This window comes from Phaseolus vulgaris, chromosome 7 (genome assembly GCF_051622355.1).
Source record: "Phaseolus vulgaris cultivar YP4 chromosome 7, ASM5162235v1, whole genome shotgun sequence".
Taxonomy (NCBI): Eukaryota; Viridiplantae; Streptophyta; class Magnoliopsida; order Fabales; family Fabaceae; genus Phaseolus; species Phaseolus vulgaris.
This window is the reverse complement of record NC_143504.1, coordinates 54,244,651-54,270,997: the sequence shown is the minus strand read 5'-3', so window position 1 is coordinate 54,270,997 and position 26,347 is coordinate 54,244,651. Positions and strand designations below refer to the sequence as shown.

Sequence of the window (26,347 nt, the reverse complement as noted above, 5' to 3'; positions counted from 1 at the left end):
AAATGTAACAATATTTGAGAAAAAAAAATAGCTTCTGGTTGGATTTATTTCTGCCAATGTTATATGAACGAAAAGATAATATCATCGGAAGGATATATTGTTTGAGACACGGATTACTAAACAAGTCCAGTGGGAATTTTTTTTAAAAATACAACAAATTTAGTTTGACACCAAATAGACAGACAGATTCATAGTTTCAAACCTTAAACTAATGTTACTCGACCAAAAAAATTGTAGTTTTCCTCAATCAATTTTATCTACTGCAACGTACTTTTATCCACTGCGACAATTACTCAAATTATAGAATTGTCTCCATTAGAATATATTTGTTCTGTTGGAAACGTGCCGAATAAGAATTTAAGCAGCTACAGGTAAGTGATTCAGTTCATAAAAAATCTGATAAGAAAGGGGACATGATTTCTTGTTTCCACCATCTGTTTTCAGTTTTGACGACAGTTGAAACCATGCATTTGGATGCTCTAATCAGTTGGACTGGAAATTCCTTGACTTTAGAGTATGATGTTTCAGAATATAGAATCTAAACACTACTACCAGAAATGGACACCACAAAACTTTATCAGTTATAGCCTCCGTCAGTATCAGTTCTAAAATACTGTTTTTAACTTTACACTTCCACACTTCCTTGTTGAAACTCTCTTCCAAACATACAACAATCCTGAATGGAGATTTAAGAATAAATACTGATCTCAAAGATTAACTGATCACTATATACCCTTTCTTCCCAACCTTAGCTATTTTCTTGAGTTTTCAATTTACCCCAAAACAAGTTTCACAAAATTATATTTGAAGTGGGAAACTTTCCACGGGGTAGAAGAACTACGGGAGAATGTAAATAAGATCCAGTAACTCTGGGTTGCAAAACTGGCTCACGACCACTTAAAAAAATAACATATCACTTGCAAAGAATCGCTGCAAACAATAAAATGCTACAATACAACACTACCTGAATATAAATGAAAGACTGATTTCATAAAACAGTAGAAGCTCCGACCCATGATTTCATAAAACTAGATGATAAAGAACAGCATTTCAATTTGGCAAAAATATGAAGGTAAAAATACAGTGAATAAAATGATGACAAAACCCCCGTAAAGGGGAAATCATGAATATTCATGACACCTAAAAAGCTTGCAGACTAACATAATATATCACTTTATAATCAGATCCAGGGAAGGACAACTGGTGCAATTTATAAGTATTAAGCATCTTCCTTCTTCCGTTTCGGAGCATTTTCATCATTGTCATTTTTCCGCTTGGCTTCTCGGCGCTCCCTCTTGACTCCTTTTGCATTGTAAGGTAAAGCGGTTTCTCCAACCTAAGCGCAATCACATTGTTGCAGTTGGTTAGATATTTTTCAGAAGACAGAACAAGAAAAGTAACGTGCAAAGGCCACGTTAAAAAAAAAATCGCTGAAGGAGCTAATTTAAAACAGTTGATACAATGAAAATATACCTTCTGATCTGGAATATAAATACTTCCAATTTTTCCCTTTAGTTCGTCCCTTTTAACATTCTTCTCCTGTGAGAGTGACAGAGCAAGTACACAATTTAGACATGTAGTTTCATCTTACAGTGACAGATAAAGCAAAGAGATTTGGACACGAAGCCAACCTTTTTCTTTGGCTTCTCCCTTGATGTTTTCATTGCTTCCTTCCTCAAACCTTCATTAGGAGGGCGATGCCGACGAATAACAAAATCCATGGAAGGGCCAACTTCTACCAATTCCATCCTAGGCACAACAGTGCCAGACTTTTTCAGCCGCAATGCACAGTGTGTAAAAAGCACCCGATTTGGAGAAAGGGCCGCACATACATATGCCCGGTCTACTCCGGCAAGATTTAGATTCTCCACAACCTGCACAATCCATCACATCATTTAGGCCAATATAAGCAAAAGGAAAAAGTGATGCTGCAAGACCACACAAAACAATGGCAACGCACCTCACCACGAAGAAGTTCAAGCAAAACTTCCTTCAAATGTTTTAGCTCTTCCACAGCCTCAAACCCTTCTCCAATAAAAACAATAAAAGGCTTTGACCCCTCCTTAGGAGCCAACTTCTTATCATAACTAAAGGACTCCATGGGTTTAAAATTTTCAACACCAACCTCCACTAAATCATAGATGTGATGATCATAAGTTCTCCCTAAAACAAGGTTATCAGGCCGCTTCTTTGAGTGAGATCCATACTGCAAAAAATACAAACAGCAAACCGGAAAACCTTAATGGAGTGTTTGTGTGGAGAATTTGAAGAGAACAATTCAATTTTCAAGTAAATTTAAATTCACATACACATATAATCAACTTGTTTGGAAATCAAATTGAAAGAATCTTTAAAATGATGGGAACTTCGATAGGATATTTTCCAAGCAAGATGAGAAAAAAATCAATTCAAACCACATAAAAATGAAAGAATTTTAGTGTGTGTGAATGTTGGATACATGCATTCTCGGTATTTTTTTTACATCAAATCAAGTTTATGCAGAAACTACAGTGCATTCCAATGCTTTCCAATACACTTAGTTGACGATCAACTAGACAGACAGTTAGAAAAACTGCATCTTTACACGATCTCATGAGAACACTCTAATCCCAAAACTGATGCAATATCTTTATCTTGAGCACGCTCTTTTCCGCAATTTACACTTCTCTGAATTCTATAAACTGGTAATATTTACTTAGTCTTTTGTTAAACAGTATTTTCACAGATGCAAAATTATGTCAGAAATTAAAAAAAAAACACCCAGTACAGAACAAAGAATGTGAAAAATTAGAGATCTAAATTGCCTTATCCATACAAAATATGTTAAAAATGAAAGATTTCAGCTCTAGACTAATTAAACGCATCATGGATATACATATGTCAAATAAGCAGGAGAGTTTATGGCACACAGTGTTCTTATCCTGCTCGAGTAGAATTGCCTCTGGTGGAGGATACACGTGGTCTTTAAGCAAAAAAAAATCCCAATCACTCTATTTGAAAATTCGAAAACCCAACCCTCCCAAATACTACATAAAACCGTGTTAGGCAACATATCCAGACTGTCCATTACCATCATCAAATAAAAACATATTTTACTGACAAATGTTTCTGAAGAAAAAGGCCTTGAATTACCATAACACAAAAACTCGGACACACAACAATCATCTCACCAATCACGGCTATCCTCTACATAACTAAAATCCAAGTCATTTACATACTCGAAACCCTAACGGAACGGGGGGTAATTACCAGAAATATGCTGCAATCGGTTTTGAGAGAAAAAAACTCAAGAGAAGTCTCGCCACCGGCCTCGAAGGGCTTTACGTTCTCGTTCTTCCGGCTGAACTTGACGGCGTTGTCCTTCTTCAGGTGAAAAATCTGTGCCAGCACGGCGTTCAGCACGGCGCTGGTCTTCGTTCCATGCAAAATCAGCGTTTTCTTCCCCGATTCCACCTGCAAAAAATTTCCCCAAAAAATGTAAACGATTTTCAGGGAAAAGAAACAGAGAGAGAGGAAAAAGGGATGAATACTCACGAGTTTGGGGGCGCGCTTCTCGAGCTCCCGCTTGCCCCTGCGGGTCTTGGCGGTTTTAATTTCCAACATCGCCAGGAATAGAGACTATGCAGTTTTTTGCACAACACTTTCACGTTTTAGGGTTTTGAAGAGGACGCAGGGTTTTTGCCTTCTTATTTTATTTCTCTTCAACTAAACCCTTACCCTATTTTCTTTCTTTCTCTACTCTTTTATATTTTAATTTCTACTCTCTCTTCTTCTTTTTTCTTTGTTCTATTGGGATTCATTCAGAATTCAAAAAAATATTATCTCCATTACATACGAAGCTCATACAAATATGTTAATAAAAAATGAATTATATAATTTATTCAGTTTTTGTCCGTGTAATTTTATAACCTATTTAATTTGGTTTTTAAAATTTGCCGAAATTATGCTTGTTTAAAAATTGAGAAATTTAACTATACTTTTTATAATATAGAAATCAATTTGAATGAATTACATGAATATAAAGATAGGAAAAGTAATTTAATATTTTTTTATGATGCTGTTAAAAGACCTCAACTTTAATTTTTATAAAACTTATTATAATTTTTGTATTTTTTTATTTATTGTTGATTCATCGTTATTAAAGAAGTTATAAAAAGATTAAAGTATGGAAAAATGTTTTTTTAAACATATTAAATCAAATTTAATAGATAAATAAAACAAGCCTTCACAATGTTAAAAAGCACTACTGCAAATTTTGCGTAAGTACTTTGAAGGTGAATATTGATATATGCGAGTAAGGTATAATATATATATATATATATATATATATATATATATATATATATTGGTTATTATTTAGTATAGGCGATAGCTATTAGATTATTTCTTAACAAAAATTTAATGATAACATTCACAGTTTATTTTATACATAGTTACTTATTGTTATATTAAGAGATATGTGAATGATTATATGAAATATATATAATAAAATTTAATAAAGAAAAAACATTTTAATATTTAGTCATATTTATTATTTATTAAACTTTAGGGTTTAGGGTTTATTAAACTTTATATTACAAATTCATCTAGTGTTTTAGACTATCAAATCAAGTTTAGATTGAGTTTTAACAATTTTATTGCTAAGAATATCATTAGATTAGATGATGCTTGATAATAATGTGCATGAGCATGTTGGTTTGTTTTCTTCATAACCAATTCTCGTGTCATACTGTTTTTTTATATTCTTATAACAAAATAATTTACTAATATCTATTGAGGATGTTCTTTTTAATTTTTTTCAAAATATGTATTTTTATTTTAAAGATTTTGTCAAAGACTATTTTTCGTACAATACAATTCCTTATTGTGTCTTAACTTGTAATTTGCATTTGTAGGATCATTTATAGGACCATACTAGTTTTTAAAACTTCTGTGTTTTTGTCATGGTTTTTAAAAGAAGTCAGACGATTTAAATAAGTTTATTATAAGTTTTGCATTTATCGGCCCACTTTCTATGCATCTCATATTTATTCTGTGCTTTTAAGAAAACTTCAATATTTTATTAAAATATCATAAAAAGTCTTTGAAAACACATTAATCATCACTGAATATAATTAATTAGATTAGTTTATATAAAAACCTTTTATGTATATTTCTAGAGTTTCAAGTCTTACAAAACTACAACTAATTTATTCTAGTTCTCAATAACTCTTTAAGAACATAAATTTGTAAAAAAAATTCTGAAATTGAAGATATTGATATATTTGTATAAATTCTTGCTCTTATTTTTTTTATTATCTATCACATCAAAGGATATATTTTCACTCACATTTGATTTTTAGTTGATTTTTTTCTATTAATAGGGTTTAATGTTTTATGTAATATGTTTCTACGTGATCCAGTGATATTCTTGGTTTTCAAGAGGGTTATAGATTTGATGGATTGTATTTTTTACATACAAAATATGTTTATAATATCTAAAATAGTAGAACAATCCCATAAAATTATAGTGATTAAAATTATATATAAATTCATAGAGAAATTTAAACACAACCAAAATAATATAAGATTCATGATATTTTTTTTCTATCCTTTATCTTATTTTTTTTTTATTTTCTTGCAAGGGATCATAGCTTAGGTTCTTTGATTATTAACAGAGTATTATAACTTTTTTCACAAAATTTATCATACTAATAAAATAAAAATTTATATATTAACTTATCCCTCCTGAGGATTTTCAATATATTTCCCTAACATATATAATAATGCAATTAAGGCATCAAGTATCCATATCCAAATTCACAACACCATCTTCCAATAAAAAAATAATATGGTCTTTATATGTGCACCAAAATCCAAGCATGGCCACTAAAAAATGGAAATAGCTCTTAGAATTTTAATAAAGGGTTTTAGATTTTGGATAATAAATCCACTCACTTTTGAATAAAAGAAGGTAAGAATTCAAAACATTTCTTTACCATTGAAATTTGCTTATAACTTACTTTCCACGACCTTTGCAACAATACATATATTTAAAATGGCAAACTTAGAAAAGTTTGAATTAAATGTAACTATATATAGGAGTGATGTATAAGATTTAACTTCAAACTTACCAAATCTTTTGAATCACATAGTGAATTCAAACTTTGTTAACAAAATTGTACATTTTAAAAGGAAAATCATGATACATGTTACCTTATTAATTTTGATAGTTTGAAACATACTTGTTTTAGTAAGTTTTTTTTTTTTTCTGATTTTTTTCTATCATATGTGTTCCTTTTATGCATTACCTGTTTTATCCATTATTTTGTATTCGATTTTATTTTCATTGTTTTTTTATATTAAATGTTAATTTTTTTGTTCAAGGCTAATTTCCGTTTTTCAGTTATTATGATAATATGAGAAGAAAATAACGGGATTGTTATATTGAATGTTTATTATTATTTAAGATTGCATTCATATTGACTTTAATCCTATTCGCAAGAGCCTAAAAACTTATCGGGTTCAACCTATGACACCTTAAACCCCAACCTCAGAACAAATCTTAAAGGCTAACTAATCGGAAACAACCCGCACCACAAGCCCCGAGCCTCAGGTCGAGACCTTATAAACTAAGTAATTGAAATTTTGTTAGTAGTAATCGATTGAGCTTTGGGCTCAGCATCATGCTAAGTGTCATACTTGTGATGAAATTTTACTTTACCAAGTTAAGACTTGACACCATGTCAAGTGCAATACTTATGATTTTTTTTTACTTTAGTCGAGTGGACCGTGTTAAAACTCGACACCATGCCAAGTGCAATATTTGGGATGATTCTTTTACTTCAATCGAGTGGACCGAGTCAAGACATGACACCATGTCAAGTGCAATACTTAGGATAATTTTTTTATTTCAGTCGAGTGGACCGATTTAAGACTCGACACCATGCCAAGTACAATTCTTGTGATGGTTTTTTTACTTCAATCACGTGAACCAAGTTAAGACTCAAGACCATGCCAAGTGCAATAGTTGATATGATTTTTTATTTCATTCGAGTGGACTAAGTTAAGACTCGCCACCATGACAAGTGTAATACTTTGGATGATTTTTTACTTTAATCAGGTGGGTCAAACATTGACGTCAACACTATGTTAATAATCACAATTTTCGTTGAAAACCTTAAAAAAAAAGTCAACAATAAATAAAATAGAGTATATCAAAACTAAAAAAAAAACATCAAACAAATCAATAAAATAATACGAAAGGAGTAATAAATTTACAATTTTTAAGATAAACCTATGTAAAAAGACTAATTAAAAGATCAGTAAACTAATATTTAAAGATAAAAGAAATCAACAAATGTGATCAACCTATTCCTCAAGGCTTGACACAAGAAAATCAAGAAATATTTGTTTCACTAAAACCTTGAGACAATTAGACTTTATATATTTTAGAATGAATTTAGATTATTTTCGGAGTCATTCTACCATATTAATGCACTGTTCTTTTATAATATATAGTTTTCCAAACATTTATATTTTAATAATTCAATTTTTTTTGACAATAAATAAAAAATTTCTATAGCATTATATTATATTTTTTTTCCATAAAATTTATATTATGTAAAATAAACATTTAAGTGATAGCGGTATATTGTTAAAGTTTTACAGTTTAACCATATGTAATATTACAATTAATATATTCTATTAACAAATAAACTTAAACTACCTTTATCAAAATTTTGGACAAAATTAAAATATAGACAAACCTATCTAACCAGAAATATAAATACTCTAATTTAATAAAATTTAAATCCAAATTAATTATTTTTTTTGGGTGAATCCTACATACACTAGTTTAAGAAAATTTAAATTCAAATTAATTAAAATTTTGGGGTTGGATCATAAATACTATAGTTTAAGAAATTTTAAATTCAAATTAATTAAAATTTTTGGGTTGGCTTGAGAAATTTATTGTGTAAACTACCGGATAATGCTTTAAAACATAATTAAGGAATTGCTATTAAAATAGTAAAAACAAGCTATAATAAAATAGAAAATAAATGATGAAATACAAAGAAAGAAAGAAAGTAGATAGTAAATTAAAATTGAAATGAAAATTAGCCAATTTTTTTTTTCTTGATATATGAGATTTAATGATTCCAAACTATATATATACTTTCATTCGTACTACTTTACGAACGTAATGTAATTTCACTTAGATCAAAAGCTTGATATTTGATGTCCCGTATTTCATTCTTTTTGTCTTATCGTACTTTACTTATATTTCTAAAAATGACACATAATTATTTACCTTGTTAAAATTTTCAATTTCCATTATTATCCATTTCTATCTTGTTAAAACTCAAAACCCACCATTTTCACCATATGTGGAAGACGGTGTCACTCACGTAAACCATTCATAAGTGTCCCCATCTCAAACGTGAAAAAACAAAAAATAAAAAAAACACAGAATTTGGAGTGAAGCTATGGACAAAAGCAGAAATTAATAAGGAAATCCTTCCATTTATAATAGCCTCCTCCTTGAAAAACATGAGAAAATATAAGGAAGGAGCTTTTGACTGAGAAACCATCTTTCCTCTTACACTCTTATTTCATCCAACCCTTCTTTTCCTCTTTACACACACAAACAAATTTTCAACCCTCTCTGTTCTATCGCTCTTCTTTTTCTTTTTCTTCTTCTTCTTCTTATTCGGTTGTACTAACTGAAATTAGGGTTTTGTTCTGTTATCATTGTAATTTATAGTTGTTTATTTTTTGTTTCAATTTTGTAATTTTTCTTCGCTTATATTGATTTTTTCTGATTTGATGTAAAGAATTCAATAACAGAGATACTATTTTCATCTTGTAATCTAGTTTCTACATCTTTGTCGCGCAATTGTATGTAAATTAGGGTTAGGATTAGGTTTATTTTTATTTTTAGTTTTGAGGCGTTTGATTTGGCGGGCATGGAGAACTCGCGTAGACCGTTCGATAGATCGCGAGAGCCAGGACCCAAGAAGGCCCGATTGATTGAAGAGCTGGATCGGGCTCCGAATTCGGGTGCGAGACAGTTTCCTCAGCTACAAGTGATTTCTGGGGTTGCAACGTTACCGTCTGCAAGGTTTAGAACAAACGAAAGAGACCTTGAAAGCAATGATTTTGGTCGCCGGGGTGGTGCTGGAGGTGGCGGTTATCAGCCCCAGCCACTGCCATTTCAGGAGCTTGTTACTCAGTATAAGGCAGCTCTTGCAGAACTTACTTTCAACTCGAAACCGATAATTACCAACTTGACTATCATTGCAGGGGAGAACCAAGCTGCGGAGAAGGCCATTGCAGCAACTGTTTGTGCTAACATTCTAGAGGTGAACTTAGTTTATAGTACTGTGCAGCTGTTTCTCTGTTCAATTGTTGTTTTGTTAGGGATATGTAGCCAATTGCTGATTGAATTGAACGGATAGAAAAAAAAGGAATTTTATATTATGTTGGTGATCCTGATAGAAAATTGTTGTAACATACTTGGAATAGAAAAGGAAAACGGGATTTGATATTATGTTGGTGTTCCTGATATTGTGATAAATGGCGTCATTTCTTATGTTATGTAGTGTGGTACAGCGTCTTTCCGAGAAAGCGGCAGTATTGTAATGTTTGCTATGGAATGTGGTTTTTTAGCTGTTGTAACTGTTGTAGAAGTTGTTGATGATTGGGAAAGAGTTGCAGTTGCCACGGGAGGAGAAAAAAAATGTTTGGAGATATGGGCTTTATTATAATTTTCCAATTTCATTTTATTGGTCCACTCAATGTTTGGCGTATATAGAGAGAGCTCTGCAATCAAAATAAAAATAAAGTTAAAAAGGCTATCATTCTTCAATCTGCAAGATTATGGCAGTTTTGTAATCATTTGCAACAGACAAGCAGCATCATTAGAGAGTGGTACACCACAGTTGTCCTGGTATTTTCTTGACTAAGTATGCACAGGGGAAGATGAATCTATAAAGTAATTTAAGTGTACACATCATATGAGGAAAAAAATTACCATTTCACTGTTTCCAATCTCATAAATGTTCTCTCTGTCCATCTCCCTCTCTCCAATTCTAATATTTGTAATATACATTGTACTTTCACAGTATTTTGTCACTCCGTAGATCATGATCCAATGCATCGTTTCAAGTTTTATAGCCAAGTTGTACAAAGACATTGTAATTTTTATCATTTCATTTTTCTACTTGTAGATTTGCTTTGATTGAGGAAGTTACATGTAATTTATAGGAATGGAGATTGTGGATAAGACGTTTCATATTTCTTGAGTTTCCGAAGACTACTGTAATACATCTTGTACATTGTTAAGACTTTTGTTATATGTTGCACTTGTTCCATGAAGGGCAACATATGATCAAAATGGCCAATAAAATATTTATCCTGTTTTTGTTTACTTTTGTTATTTGTCTCCTTACTACAAGACCTTGACTGTTACAGGCAACTAGAACTAAGGAATGAAATAACTAACAATTTTGAACAGTCGTGACATTTTAGCGAAACTTTTATGTAACTTTAGACCCAATTGCTGTTGATATACTATTTGTGGATTTTAATTTTATTTACTGCTATTTTTCAAGTGCGACCAGTATATATTAGTTTCTGTTACTTTACACGTGCAGGCTGTCTTTTTTCTTGTTTTTTGGTCATTATTCTTTTTGTAATACTAAAAAAGGTCTTTTTTCATAAGTTGTGTTAATGAATTTCCAGGTTCCTAGTGATCAAAAGCTGCCATCACTTTATCTCTTAGACAGTATTGTTAAGAATATTGGGCGGGATTATATAAAATACTTTGCTGCCAGGCTACCTGAGGTTAGACATTTATTCTTCTTTTAGCCTGTTGTTGATTTCATTTTTCCTCTCTTGTAATCTTCATCTTTTACTTGTATATGGCGAATATGTTAAGTAGTTATGTTATGCAAGTACTCAAGTGCTGCATGTCTTTCTGGATTTAGATGTCTATTTTTAAGGCGATAGTTTCTAATTCTCCTTTACATTTTAGGTATTCTGCAAAGCATACAGACAGGTTGATCCTTCTGTCCATCAAAGTATGAGACATCTTTTCGGAACTTGGAAAGGAGTCTTTCCTCCTCAGACCCTTCAGATTATTGAGAAAGAATTAGGCTTCACTTCTGCAGTCAATGGCTCATCTGCTTCTGCTACACTCAGGAGTGATTCACAGTCACAACGCCCACCTCATAGTATCCATGTTAATCCCAAGTATTTAGAAAGGCAACGTCTACAGCAGTCCAGCAGGGTGGGTGAAATGATTGCACCTCAAATTTATCTTTTAAAGTTTTAAAACATTGATTTGTTTGGGATAGATCAAGATACAAATTCAGAATTTATGTTGTGATGAATTGGATATGAATTCATTCCCTGATGAAAATGGATTTGGATATATCATATGGATTAATTGACACACCTTAACACTTATCACTAACACTTTTTTGACGGACAATATGTCCTGTGGGATATCGTAGACAACTGCACTTTATACATCTAGTCAACCAACTCTAGCTTAGATGCATAAACTTGGAAACATTGAACTCTTCCCCCCAGTTGGGATGAGTTTGTTAGAGAGCTAACTGTCACTGTTCTGTAGATATTATCCATACAATGATGGCCTTGCAGAGCTGATAATTTAACTGTTATACCAAAAGAGATTTTGTCGTGTTACTTTAAGTTGCCACATCCTTTCTTATTTCACATTTCTAGTGCTTAATTCTTTTGGCATCTACTTTTTCTGTCTTGAAGACTAAAGGAGTTGTTGATGATATGACTGGAGCCATTTCAAACTCAAATAATGACCTAGAGATGCCTGGTAGAACCTTAGGTGTTTTACGACCATGGGTGGATCCTAATGTTACTGTTAATGTCAGTTCACGTGAAGTAAAGTTTCTTTCCCCTTATTCCATTCACTGTCAGTTGTCATAATTTAATGTGATAATCTACATTGCAGAATGATCGTGCTCGAAGAGATGCATTCAATGATTCTGTTCCGGAAAAGAGCACTGGTGCATCCTATGGAAGCAATGAATTTGGTTCCAATATTTCAAGGAATTTGGGCTTGGGTATCAGCCGACCTGGTGGTAGGGTGACTGAGTCAGGACATGACAAAGGTTGGTACAACAAATCTGGTGTTGTTGCGGGGACCATGCCTGGACAAAGAAATGGTTTGAGTCTCAAGTATAGTTTTTTGAATACTGAAGCACCAAAGTCCATGATTTTGGATACACATCATCAACCAGCACAAAAAATAACAAGCACACAGAGCAGTGTGATCTCAAATAGCTGGAAAAATTCTGAGGAAGAGGAGTACACATGGGATGAGATGAACTCTGGCTTGACTGGTCATGGTACATCTATTGTTAGCAGCTTGAGCAAAGATGCTTGGACTGCTGATGATGATAATTTGGTAAGCTTGGTGGTAGTTGGTGGTTTGGCTATCAAATTGATGCAAAATATGTTGGGAAATGGTTAGAGATAAAGCCTGAAGAGAGTATAAATGAACAACAATCCGCATCTCACAAGCTTGTTGATTAGGCTCAAATCTATTTTCTAAAATTATCATAGATTCATTAAAAAATAGGGGTTACCTACCATATTATCTATGCACCAAGTCCAGTAGTGCTGGGCATGAGGGGTTGTACTAGGAAAAACCCAATTCTTACTCTGACCAGAGATAAAGCCTGAAAAAAGTATATATTGGGAGACAACTGTCACACTCATCTCACAAGCTGATTTCTGTTAGATTCATAGGGATGGTATTGAAAACCAATATTTGGTTGAAAAATTCTTCATAAAATTCTGTTTTGGGATGAAATAATATGCCAACTGTAGGTGGCCAGGACACTCTAATTGATACACAAACCAAGCTTAAAGGACTCTTAAAATCCCAATAAAAAGAAGTAAAAGAAACGAAGTTGTACCTAGAATTGGAATCACACATCCCAGGACTCTGGGACCCAAACAACCTGACCCTAATTTTCTAATTACCGTCAGTTAAACTCCAAATCCCTAGAAACACAGATCCTTAAATTACTCACTAACCAGTTAATACAATAACCCTGGTTTTTTCCTGGTCATTTTGCATTCTTAACATTATGTAGCTATGCACATTAATTGTTGTATAAATATAATATATATTTTTTTTTGTGTGCAGGAAGTTGAAGATCGGAACCAAGTCAGAAATCCTTTTGTGGTAAATGCCAATAGAGAAATAGCCATTGAATCTCAAGCCAATGAAAAGAAACGATTTCCTGCATCTCAGCATCATTCATCAATATCATGGAAATTGCAGGAGCAGCACTCTATTGATGAGTTGGATCGGAAGGCTGGTCAGTTGAGCAGATTTGTGTCCACACCGTCTAGTACAAGTGCCTCTACTGCCAGGATGGGGAATCGGCCTTTCCTGTCAAATGCATCCATAGGATTGCCAGGAGTTGCAGGACCATTTCATTCTTTGGGAGATGAAAACCCTTCTGGACAGTCACCTTTGCGACGGAGGTCTCCATCACCGCCAGTAAGTGTGCACTATTCTCATCCTCTGCAAAATCTGGCAGAGCAAGACCTTCCCCAGACTGATAAGGCATCTGAATTTCTGGGAGGTCTACAGAGCCACTATATTAAAGATTCTTCAACTGCCCTTCCTCTTAATATTCAGGATGGTAACTTACAAAGATCACAACTGAAAAATTTGCAGGGTCCATTCTCTTCAATGACTTTCCAGGCAAGGCATCAGCAGCAATTTGGCACTTCTCACAATGAGGTTACTATTAAGACTGAGAAGCCACCTGTGTCAAAAGTTTCTTTAGCCAGAGAAACTAAAAGTAGCACGAGTACAGGGAATCTTCCAACTCGATTAGGTGTTCGACCTTCACGAACAGGTGGTCCTTCCCCTGCCACATTAATTTCTTCAGTGTCCACAATTGCATTACCATCATCATTAGGTCCTTCCAGTGATAATTCACCTGCTCTCTCAAAAATACCTCAAAGAAAGGTTGGACAACCGCCTAGGTTATCTACTCTACCACCTGCATCCTCTAATGTCAGCAGTGCCTCAGCTCAGACAAGTGATGCCAATAATACCTTGAATCCAATTGCTAATCTTTTAAGCTCTTTAGTTGCAAAAGGCTTGATATCTGCAGAAAAAGAATCAACAACTAAGGTGCCCTCTGAGTTGCTGACTCGGTTGGAAGAAGAAAGCGATAGCATTACCACCGGTAACTCTTTGCCTGTGGCCTCAGCTTCTGGTTCTGCAGCTGTTCCGGTCCCTTCTATCAAAGATGATGTTGATGACACTGCAAGAACACCCATATCCTTGTCTGAATCAACCAGCCCAGGAGTTGTAAATCTCATTGGCTTTGAGTTTAAGCTTGATGTGTTACGAGAATTCCATTCATCTGTAATTAGTGGTTTATTTGATGATCTTCCACATCATTGCAGCATTTGTGGCTTTAGACTTAGATTCCAGAAACAGTTAAATAGACACTTGGAGTGGCATGCCACAAGGGATAGAGAAGATAATGGTTTAACTAAGGCATCGAGATGGTATCTTAAGTCAAGTGACTGGATTTTTGGCAAGGCTGAATGTGTATCAGAGAATGAGGCTGATTCTGTAGATACATATGGCAATGAAGCAGACAGAAGTCAAGAAGATGCTACTGTTGTAGCAGCAGATGAAAACCAGTGCTTGTGTGTGTTGTGCGGTGAGCTATTTGAAGATTTTTACTGTGAGGAAAGTGGGGGGTGGATGTTCAAAGGAGCTGTTTACTTTGCTAACTCTGATAGCAACAGTGAGATGGGATTTGGAGATACGAGTACAGGAAGGGGTCCTATCATTCATGCAAATTGCTTATCAGATAACTTGATTTCTAGTGTCCCTGAGATGGTAAGACTTATTACTTGATGTATGTGGACAGAAACGAGGTTTTCTGGTTTAAGTTCAATGTAACATACCTTTCCTATTTGAAAGAGGGTCTCGTTAAATTTATGGTTGCTATGCTCTGATATATCAGTGGAAGTTGAGCATTGAAAATTAACTTGCCCTGTTACCAGACCATTTCAAATGATTGTCCTAGGTTCTGTGTTTCTCAAGTTAAAAAAAATCTGTTTTGTTATTTCCTTTTAATTATTCTGACCTTTTCCCCATTATTTGCTTACTTCAAATTGAAGGACTTTTATTTCTGATAATGTCATCTGTTACATTTTGCAGGAGCAGGATTAAATCAAGTTTGTAGCAAGAGCTTAGAAGGTGAGGGAACAAAAGGTTTACTTTGAATTAATCAAATCTGATGGCTCTTAATGCTAAATTGTTTCTCTAATTGGTTTCTAGAGGTGTCAAACAAATTTTGTGCACCTTTTTTTTTTGTTTTCTTTAGTTTCTTTTGCACCCAGGAAGGAAGAGGAAATTCCTTGGTGTTCAAAGTGTATAAAGTGCGTTAGCTTTTGCACCTCAACTTTTGCTCATTGATGTGGTTGCAGTACTTCATTTTGCTTATTGAAGTGGATTTTTTTCCTTTTAAACAACATCTGGTTGTAATATGGGGCAAAGCACTATGGTCATAGTAGTTATCCAAATGTTGGATGGCATTCTCTGTATCACATATGAATTCCAACTATTCTGATTCCCTTGTGTGTTTTCCTTACACCCGGTCCTTTGCTAGGGGTTTCGGAATTGCAGTGTTACTTTCTACCGGGACATTGCTTTCCTAATGTTATAAATTTCAGTTCTATGAACAATAGTGAATGTTGATTTGTATTTTTCTTGCAGAGTACTGACTGAGTTTTTCATTTTTGGTGTTCAATAAAGAAGAAAGATGTACATTTCCTATTTGGATGCTGAGCCTTTATTGTTTAACGTTGATTCTGCTAGGTAAATACGCCTTTTCACCCCCCAGCATTTAGTTAGCGAATTATGTACTTAATGAATGGTATTCGCACAGCATTTGTATGTTTTTGTGCAAGAAATTTCTGCAACGCATTTTTTTTGCGTTTTGCTTTTGTTGTCATTTATTTTTGCTACTGTCAAATTTCTCCCTATTCCTTGTTGCACAAGAGTTGATATTCAGTTTTTTTTTATGCTTTACTTTCAGCACATGTTCTAACTATGACTGAGTCGCATGTGAGGTGATGTGTTCGTGTGAAAACATTTAAAAAACAAATCAAAATGTTTATTGGAGAGGATTCATTAGTCATCCATGTGCTAATCTTGTTAATTAAGGAGTTAATGAAACTATTCAATTATGTATTGTGTCATGAAATACACTCATTAACTGATATACCTCAATGGTATTTTATGTTATTTTTTTAACCTATTGGCTGCATATTTCAACGTGTTCCCCTTAACATTGGACTAGTGGTGCTTGTGGCAGATGCAACATCAACTGGTTATTGTTCATGGGCACTCAACTTCGTAAGGTCTAACAATTATAATTTGGGTTTTTGGAGGGATAAGGTATCCTAATTACATACATACCTTCCTTGAAAAGAAGAAAAGGTTTAGTGTTCCATTTTTCGTGACAAGTTGTTGTTACATCAAGGGCTATAGAATTACAAATCCTTCTTTTATACAAACAACACGAGTAAATGGACTTGTCACTGAAATTCGATGAACTCATGGTCACCAGAGTGCTAATATGGAAAATACTTTGTATTAATTGTATTTCGGTATCCGATTACTTGTGCAATTTTAATTTTACCATTTTGTACAAATTTTACAATATTAGTTTATTTGTCAGTTACTTGTATTTTTTTCTTGCTTTTATAGATTTTTTATGTGATGGCATGTAATTGATGAAAATTTAAGATGTCAACTCTACTGGGATGCTAACATTTCACAATGTGCTATTAGTGCAAGAGACTAAAATTGCATAATTACTACATTTGCGAAACTGAATAGGTAGATTTGGAACTGAAACTCCTGAGAAATTAAAATTACAAAACTGTGATTCAAAGACTAAAAAGCATTTTAGCTTAGAGTTTAGTTTGGGCAAAGTGAACAAGATGGTCTTGTCTACTCATAGTTATGTAGGAATAATTATATAAATAATATTAGACGTTTATGATTTGTGAATAGACATATTCATCATGGAAAAGTTGTATCCCGAAAACCTTATTTGATGATTCACCGTCTATCCTTAGCTAATATAATTAATTATTTCCTTTTTCATTTTCAGGGACAGGCACAACTTAGATCCCGGAAAAACAGAACATGGTTTTATTGGTTTTATCTTAGGGACTCATACTTAATACTCTGCCTTTGAACAAAAGTTCAAGTTCAATTAATTCAAGGTTTGTGGTATTGTGTGTAGATGTAATCCAAGTGGGCGTCCACCATCATCCTTCTGCTACTGCAGGCTTCATCCTTCACATTGCACTCCTCTGAACCCATTAACTGTATGAAATGAAATAACATCCAAGAGAGCAATTAAACTATTGGCGTTTGGTTTGGAGAAATACTTCATGTTTTCATTTGTTTAAAAAAGTCTACAAAAAAATAGTGAACAGAAAGTGAAAACAAAAGACAGAACTCTTTTCCCTTGTTTTCGTAATAACTTTTGAAAACAGAAAACAAATTACAAGAAACCAATACATTGTTATAATTCAAAGTGAGGATAGAAATATAAACAGAAAATATTTTACAGGCCATGAAGGCAATGAATCAGGTAAACAAGTTCATTTTGGTTTTAAACTCTGTATGAGAAATTGGAGGAGATAGGTTAAACATCACATGTGTTCTTACTTCTTCCATATCATCATTTAGCTGAAGGGATGACTGAGAAATAGCGTTATCATTGACCTCCACTTCCCTCTCACCTATATAAAGTTGTTACAACCTCAGGTGAACAAAGACAAAGACATGAAATAGAATATAATGTAATACAGCATGTGATGTAGTTTACCTTGTCTTGGAGCTTTGGGTGGTTGAAGGAGACGGGCAGAAGCTTGGAAGGAGGAAAGAAGGAGAAGAAAGAAAAGCAAAGCAATGTGTTGCTTCATTGGTTGAATATTAAGGGAGTGAGAGAGCAATAGAGAGGGATGAATGCAAGAGAAAGTAAGCAAGCAAGCATGCAGCAAAGAAAGTGGAAGAAGGAATAAATAAATGAAAAGGTTTGCAATAAAGCTGTTTAAGGAGGGTTTGAGTCACGTGGTGACCCCCCTAATAGTCCATGAATTAGAAGCACCTTCATGGGCCCTACCCATTTACCGTCTTTGTCTTTAACTCAAAACCAACAAAGACACCAACCTTGCTCATATACGTAGTAGCCTCTTCATTCTTCATGTGATAAGAGCATCGCATCATTTCGGTGTGCAGACCCACCGTTTTTCTCAGCATGAAAACACAGGAGAATAAGGATTGTCATTTTCATTGTGGTCCGAAACGGAGCTACAAAACAAAACGAATTAAAGTGATCACACCCAACAATGAAAGATGACTTACTAGCACTTCCTTCGCATCTTTTAAATACAAAAAATGAAATATGACAGCATGAGATCACCAACACGTATTTATTTTGCATCTTCAGAGACCACCAATCTCCCATTATATTCTTATCTGCTCATAAAAGCACTCTAAACTTTACTTTAGTCCTATCTATCGAAAAGCCTGTAATGTGAAACCAGTTCTTAATTAAATTCAGAACTTCCACGCACTTTTGGGAATGTGTTTATTTAGAAATGTTCACAATGGTTCTAGTTGGCTAAATAATAGACAACAAAAAGCTACAAATTTCTGTGGTTTAAAGGTCTAATATCATTCTTAAGTCTAAAAGGTAACATAATAGAAGCTGATTTTCATACACTAATCATCTGATTATTAACAACCAAAAAAGGGACCAACTCATTGACTACCATAATACAGAAATATAGTTATTATGAGAACAATTATTGTCGTGCGAAGCTTAGCTTAAAAACAAAAACTGTGCAAGAATGGGTGGGGCATGCTCTAATAAAGCACAACCTGTACATGTTTATTTGGAGGACTTCACATCACTAAAAAGAAGTTCATTTTTTTTCATTCTTCACCTTTTTCTGCTAAAGTAATTTCAGTAGTGTACAAGGAATGTAAAGGGGTGCAAAGGAGAAGTGATGTGAATCGAACATGATTCTATTTAATGTTCTTGTTCAACCCAAAATTGAAGGTTAGTTAAGACATGAATAATTTTTTGCCACAAAATGATTAATTCTTGTTCTTGAAAAACAAATGCTATTGATGCCACTTGTGACAGCTAGGAATAGTAGGAGAATATTTTCTCACATACATTTTATGTGATTGGATGAAGTTACATTGATTACTTAAAATGACCTTTATTCAACTCTTTATTTAATAGATCTCACTTCTTAAATTCACAAGGACAACCTTAAAGTTATAAGAGAGTAAATTCCAAGCATATCTCTTTAGCAATGATTCATTCCTTGAGTTGAATTCATGACCTTAATTTAGAACCATTACTCACAAAATCGATTGATTGTCACAATTTAAATTATTTTAGAGGTAATATATTTATAATAATGTTTTAAGTAAACAAAATTATTGACAATGGCAATCCATTTTAGCACTTTCAATTTTAAATTAATTGAACACCAAATCATCATGATTTCCTTCTCCAATATTCTACATTTACAAATTTTTAAAAATTATATATCATAACATTTTATAAATTAAATAATTTATTAACAATTATTTCTTAAAAAAAAGACTACATAATTACTTCTAAATATTGGGTTTTCTGAAAATAAATTTCTTTAACTTTTACATCCAATTAATTACTTCTTAATTAATTTATTTGTTACCTTATATCTAAATATCTAAATTATTTTTTCTTACTAAAATATTTTTGTTTTCCAAAAATAGGTATGAGGGTCCGAGGTGGAAAAAAAAGTTGATTTCTTTGCAAATTGAGCTAGTTCTGTGATATTGACCTATCACAAAGAAAGAAGAAAAATTCACAGACAAAAAACTCTCTGGCTAAGAATCTTTAAGATTTGTGAGTATAAGATTTGTGAGTATATAGAGTTTAATGAGTATTTCTTAGGATTATCACGTATTTATATGTCTAAATATAATTACTTTTCTCAACTTTTTTTTTTAAATTTCTACACTTTTATTTCAATTTTTCCCCTCAAATTATTTCATTTGAAATAAGTAATATTTCTTTTACAATTCAATCTTTCATCTTCTTCTTCATAATTTTTTCTTATTTACATATTTTTAATTTATATTTTCTTAAAATATATGTATTTTTAAATAATTATTTCTTTAAATATTTATTCTCTATATTAATATATTACACACACTTATTTTTTAAAATCAAAATACATTTTACAACTCAATAAATTCAATTATATCACATACTTTATTACTTTCTTAATTATAATTCTTCATTTTTTTTCTATTTTTTTTCTTATTTATGAATATTTCTAATTTAAATTTCTTTAAAATAAATCTATTTAAAATTATTTATTTATAATTTTTTGCTTGTTTAAATAATTATATCCTACACACTTATTAAATATAATTACCTTTTTCAAGTTCACTTTAAAAAAAATAAATTTCTACACTTTTATTCCATTTTTTTCTCAAATTATTTTATTTAAAACCATTAATAATTTAATTCCCCCCCTACTTCTTTCTCAATTCCACTATTTTTTAAAGAAAAAAAAAACAAAATAGAGGTCATAATTTAGTTTTGGCAGCTGATCAAATGTCAGAACTCAGCTCTCCAAAAATTAAATTCTGACCTAAAAATAAAATAAAAATCATATTATCTCTACAAATCATAACAACCTTATATAAGTGAAAATTTCTTACTTTAATGGCATGTCTCTTTTCCAAGTCAAGAAAATTCAGTGATGATACTTTCACACTCCAAATAGTAAATACACCCATTTAATAACTTAATAAATTAATATTTTAATTATATTAATTTTATTTTTTAATTAAAAATATTATCATATTATTATTATAACGGACAAATGAAAGTTTTTTAGTGTTGAGGATAAAGATTTGTTTCCAACAAAATTAAAAAGAAAAAAGTACTATAGAAATGCGATTTGCTATGGAACAAGATGTTCAAGAACTTGTTCGTTGTTTTGACAACTAAGAAAATGAAGCCGATAATACATTGCTGTGTCTCTGCAAGTGCCACACGTGTCTGTGGCCCTTTGCCATTCACAAAATATCCATGTAATATCATCCTTGCAACTTCTTCACCATCATCCTCAACAACAAGAAGACCTTTTTCTCTTTCTCTCATCTCCACCACTTTCTCTGCATTCATCTTCTCACTTTCTCCTCCTTCTTCCTCTTCCTCTCCCACTCCTTCTTCTTCTTCTTCAAAACTCCCCCTGTCAAAGTTCTTTGAGATCCCCGATTCAGGTGGAGTTAAGGCTTTGGACCTCCTTGATGGTTCAGGTGAAGTTCCCTCAGATGGGGACCAGGTATTTCTCCCCTTTTCACATCTATAATATTAACACTTCCCAATCTTTCATATTTGCAATTCTTATTCTCATTTAATTTTACATGATATATGAATTTAATTTGAATTAGAAAGCATTGATAATATAAAGTTTTTACATTGCTATCAACTCATGATTGAAGTTATTTTCATACATGTTAAGTTGTTAACTTCAAAAAAGTATATTTAAAATAGTTTTACATTGGTTAATAGTATAAAAACCCTCTAGTGGTGATAATATTTGTTATTTTCTATGGCTGGCTTTATGCCATGATGCATTTACTTTGTTGCCAGTGTAAGATAATTCGTAGCATTATATGTGTAGAATAATCAACGCATAAACATGTTAAGTTCTTGAATTTATTTTATTTATTATGGCTCGGTTAACATTGTAAATATGTTGTTCTTATTTTGAAGGTTGCAATTCACTACTATGGGAGGCTGGGAGCAAAGCAGGGATGGCGCTTTGACTCAACCTATGACCACAAAGATGACAATGGCGATCCCAGTCCATTTGTCTTTGTCCTTGGCTCTGGCAAGGTATAGAAGGGAAGGGAGATAGCCTGACAGAATATAGTAACACTACAAATGTCAAAATGTGTTTTATTACTATTTTAATGTTCATGTTCTCATGTTTTTGTTGAGTAAAAGAAAAATATCTTCACTACCTAAATTTATAATTGTGATCTTTACATTTTGTGAAACTGCCGCTCAAGTTTTTTGTGGATGGATTGTAAAACTAACTTCTATATGAATGTTCTTCAAAGTTTGTAATTAAATTATATATTTATATCCTATGCATGTCATATCTGAATCAAATGTTATGTGTAGGTTATTGCTGGAATTGATGTGGCAGTGAGATCGATGAAAGTAGGAGGTATTCGTAGAGTCATCATACCCCCATCACTTGGTTACCAAAACACATCACAAGAGCCAATCCCACCTAATGTAAGAAACTTTTTCTGCTCCAAACTTATTGCATGTTTATGCTTGTACTTGTACACCATATCTTCAAAGTAATCTTCTTGCAATACTCTCTTCTGCTGTTGGACCAAGGATTGCAGAGAAAACTAGTAAACATCTATCTCCAATATTACCTTTTAATTAATTGCTGATGATGCTATGTTTTCTTTACCCCCTTGAAGAATATAAGCACTAAAAACACCTCCCTGAAACATATGCAGGACACACCATGCACCCTATGGCTGTGTTACAATGTCTTATAATGTTGGACTCTGATTCGAGGCCAAAGCAGCAGCCTCCTAAAACAAAAGAAAGAACTAGAGATAGGCTTAAATTCTCATCCTTATATGTTGGATCATTACAATTAATATATAACATAATGATGCGCACTTGTTATCCAATAATTTTGTTGTTATGCACCAAACAGTACCAATAACAGATTTTTAACAATTTCCTTTTACAACCTACCTGGCTCATACTTCTTATTACTGATAAAAGATAAAATATCCATCTAATATTCCTTTGGGTTATAAAAGGAAAACCGAAACAAAAAAAAAAGGGGACACTACACTGATGTTAAAAGGAGTTTTATCTAACACAGAGTATGGAATTTACTGTTAGAGTCTCATTTGAATTACTTGAAGTGAGGCTCTCCCACCTAATAGACTAGTTTTTTTGAGTTAGACTCTCCTCTTGTGCTTAAGTCCTAATATGTAACATGCCATGTTATATCTTGTGTTTATTTTTTCTGACATTGCGAAGTTATACATGTTAAATGAAGTGATTACTAGTTGCTGTATGAAATATAAATATCATCCCAATTGATGTTGAAAAAATAATGATCCACTTTTCTTTTGTCCCTTTTTGTATGGTGAACAACTTAATTGATTGTTGTATTGTTAATCTCTTTAGTTTGTTCTTATATTGTTCTTATAGTAATTTGTGTCGTATTCCTTCAACCTTCCTCCTCCAAAACAAAAGTTCTTTGACAGGCAGAGGTTGTTCACTACCATTTTTAATCCAACTCGCCGTGCAAATGGAGAAGGCTCCACTTTAGGAACAGTTATATTTGATATTGAGCTGGTTAGCGTGAGGCATCTGTGAAGTCAACAAATACAGCATGGCAATCAGCTATATACTCTTATCATTATTGGCAAAGATAAAAACTTATCTTGGCATTCCATAACATATTGGTTTTGGTCTATTATAGTTTATGCAGTTATATCATGATGTCTGCTATGTAATTATTAGTTTTGAAGTGGACTCATAATATTCCCTCAAATTCCTCATACTTCCTAAGAGTGAAAATGGAAAGGTGGAAAACTGAAGGGTGAAAATGAGATGTTATTTAGACTTATGATCATGGTGACCAATAACGTCAAATTCACAGCAATATGGCTGGCTGTTTTGGAAGATTTTCTCCTTCATATGAATGACATGTGGCTTTTGAAGAAAGGTGGAACAAATCCTTTGCATTTGATAACTTGAACTTGATCTGTGAAAGTTGCATTTGACTTCAATTATTGAATGATTGCTTGTAGTTCCTATTGGTAAACTTTGTATAGTTAAACATAAGCAGTGTGTTGATATTTTTTAGAAACAATGTTGTGTATTTCATCTAAGGGAGGTCTTCTTCTTGGTCTGATTTGATTTCTAAGTTGGTAATTAGGAGCTCTTCCCTCATGCTGGAAAAGGTTGCTACGGTGGTGTACTGCAGCAGTTTTTTTTTCTTCTTATTATCAGCAATTAGTTACCCTACTTGCAATTATCACCCTCAATTAGTGACTTGAATATTGGAGGATCTTCTACTTATACCCCTGTATTAGAATAAGAATGTAGCAACATGTGGAGTAAGCAAATTGGAGAACAAGAAAAATACCTCTAAATAGGTACGTGTTTTAAATTTGATTACTAAATAAAGTAATTAAATTATCTATATTTTAATATAAGTTTAAAATTATATATTACATTAATTTTAATATATATATATATACATATATTAAACAATCTAATTAAAATTTAAAGATATGATCTATATTGTATAAATCTAAGAATAAACAATCATTCTAGCATTTGAAAATATAGTTCATTGCCGCTTAAGTATTTAAAATATTAAAGTTTATAAATTTGTTAGAGTAAAATTTTGTGTCACTTTAATTCCATCATCAGAAAAGTCTTCGTTAAAGTAAAAATATGTGTCGATTATATATTTATCGTTATTTTGACTCTTGTACTCAAACACTATTTACTAATTTTAATTTTTGAACTTAATCATTAACTGCTATTTCAATCTCGTAAACTTAATTATTTACTACTATTCCTTAAACTTAACCTTTACAAAAATATTTTGAAGACTATTAACTGGTTAAGTTTACAAACTAAAATCAGATTAAGTAGTAAAACTCATGTAACATTAATTTGAACAAAGATTTTCTAACAGTGTGACTAAAGTGATAAACTCTTTTTTAAATGTTTTTTCAAAATAGACAATAAATTACATTTTCAAAATTTAAAATAATATTTTATTTTTAATGTATTAGAAAGTAAACTTTAAATAGATAATCCAATATCAACTTAATTGATGGTCTGATAATTTAATAAACTCTTGTTACAATAACTTTGAGATCATATATTATAAAATCTTCTTATTTATATTTCCAACATAATTAAATAATAGTTTAAAATATATTTATTTAATTAATTATGAAATTAAATTACATAATTTAATGTATCTCCTACGTATTTATGCTAGAAAGGAAGAATAAAGGTCAGAGTTGTATACTTCTTTATAAAAAGGAAATAATAATTGTTTTGTAATATGCATATGCATATGAGCATTGTTGTCATCAGTGAAAGCTATAGAAAAACTAACGAGTACAAAGCTAAGCATGCCTTCAATGTTAGGCGTGTTTTAGACCGTTATCAGCAACCAATAAATTACATATATTTTAAGTCAATGGTTATGCTTTCTAAAAGTTTCATTTGGTAATTATTATCTACTCATCATTTAATTTGCAATGTTTTACTTATTAATTATCATTTTACTGTTGTAATAATACCATAATCTTTCATTTTTCATTCAATCTCCTCTTCCTTCAATGCTAAAATAATATAGTAAAATTATATATATATATATATAATTATTTTATATGTTTTTAAAATTAAATTGTTTAAAAATTATATATAAACTAAAAATAAATTATTTTTTGAAGTATAAATTTAAATAAAATTATACTCTAAAATATAAGTTTAAATAAGTAGTTTTTATTTTATTTTAAATAAAGAGTACTCAAAATATAAGTCCAAATAAAATTAATATTTTACGCGAGTTTCTCCCATAATTGATGTAATAAAATTGCCTATCGTTATACAACTTCTATATTTTTCACGTTGATTTCTTTTTACCAATTGTGACATAATTTTTTTTTATTTTGTACTAGTGTATATTTTATTAAAAAATTATTTAAATTTTAAAAACTTTTATAGTAGAAATATGACTAAAGAGAATTCAACTTTTATATATATAATATGATTTTTTTAATTTTACTTATTTTTAACATATTACATAATTTAATAAATATTAAAAATTTAATATTTAAGTAAATGAGTTACCTTGCATGTTTTATATATTTTCTTGCGTCTAATCTTAGTTCCTCAACTTTTATCTATCATTATTTTAAGTTCTAAATCAAGAGGAAACCGATGAGAAAATATGAAGAAATGAAATACAAATTTGAGAAAGGAGAAAGTATGAATATTTTCAATTTTTTATTTTTTAAATGAAAACAACTTTTCTAATTTTGAATAGTCAAATTTCTTTCAAAACTTCCTATAACTCCAATATTTTTTATAAATAATATATTTTATCATAAATTATTTTAATTTCTTTATAAAAATAAGTTTTTTTT

At 31.7% G+C, this 26,347-nt stretch overlaps 4 protein-coding genes across 33 annotated transcripts; 2 read left to right on the top strand and 2 right to left on the bottom strand.

Moving 5' to 3' along the window:
• Positions 1-986: 986 nt before the first annotated feature.
• LOC137830291 (Ribosomal RNA processing Brix domain protein) lies at positions 987-3,730 on the bottom strand. The gene is made up of 6 exons (XM_068637550.2): positions 3,535-3,730; positions 3,250-3,453; positions 1,961-2,206; positions 1,632-1,874; positions 1,474-1,539; positions 987-1,336 (listed from the first exon to the last, which is right to left on the bottom strand). Exons 1-6 carry the CDS (start codon positions 3,601-3,603, stop codon positions 1,220-1,222), a joined length of 945 nt encoding a protein of 314 aa, XP_068493651.1. The 5' UTR covers positions 3,604-3,730; the 3' UTR covers positions 987-1,219.
• Positions 3,731-8,426: 4,696 nt separating this feature from the next.
• Positions 8,427-17,475, top strand: LOC137830287 (polyadenylation and cleavage factor homolog 4). 28 transcript variants are annotated; one of them, XR_011084195.2, is made up of 11 exons: positions 8,471-9,344; positions 10,726-10,827; positions 11,018-11,272; positions 11,773-11,892; positions 11,978-12,433; positions 13,181-13,219; positions 13,319-13,540; positions 13,721-14,908; positions 15,233-15,271; positions 15,830-15,892; positions 17,196-17,475. XR_011084195.2 is itself a non-coding variant. In XM_068637546.2 (9 exons), exons 1-9 carry the CDS (start codon positions 8,949-8,951, stop codon positions 15,242-15,244), a joined length of 2,790 nt encoding a protein of 929 aa, XP_068493647.1. In that variant the 5' UTR covers positions 8,471-8,948; the 3' UTR covers positions 15,245-15,789. The 28 variants fall into 28 exon arrangements, 12 of the variants coding, with proteins under 12 accessions (XP_068493643.1, XP_068493648.1, XP_068493645.1 ...); XR_011084194.2 differs by having other exon boundaries at positions 15,791-15,892; XR_011084193.2 differs by having other exon boundaries at positions 8,469-9,344; positions 13,181-13,540; positions 15,833-15,892.
• LOC137830290 (putative phytosulfokines 6) lies at positions 17,101-18,108 on the bottom strand. The gene is made up of 3 exons (XM_068637549.2): positions 17,922-18,108; positions 17,762-17,835; positions 17,101-17,413 (listed from the first exon to the last, which is right to left on the bottom strand). The coding sequence occupies exons 1-3, from the start codon at positions 18,016-18,018 to the stop codon at positions 17,306-17,308; spliced, it is 279 nt and encodes a 92-aa protein (XP_068493650.2). The 5' UTR covers positions 18,019-18,108; the 3' UTR covers positions 17,101-17,305.
• Positions 18,109-21,007: 2,899 nt separating this feature from the next.
• Positions 21,008-24,084, top strand: LOC137830286 (FKBP-like peptidyl-prolyl cis-trans isomerase family protein). Of its 3 annotated transcripts, none has more exons than XM_068637536.2 (4): positions 21,008-21,459; positions 21,894-22,016; positions 22,308-22,424; positions 23,421-24,084. In XM_068637536.2, exons 1-4 carry the CDS (start codon positions 21,088-21,090, stop codon positions 23,541-23,543), a joined length of 735 nt encoding a protein of 244 aa, XP_068493637.1. In that variant the 5' UTR covers positions 21,008-21,087; the 3' UTR covers positions 23,544-24,084. The 3 variants fall into 3 exon arrangements, with proteins under 3 accessions (XP_068493637.1, XP_068493638.1, XP_090161465.1); XM_068637537.2 differs by having other exon boundaries at positions 21,034-21,459; positions 23,432-24,084; XM_090305339.1 differs by having other exon boundaries at positions 21,037-21,459; positions 21,917-22,016.
• The last annotated feature ends 2,263 nt before the right edge of the window (positions 24,085-26,347 follow it).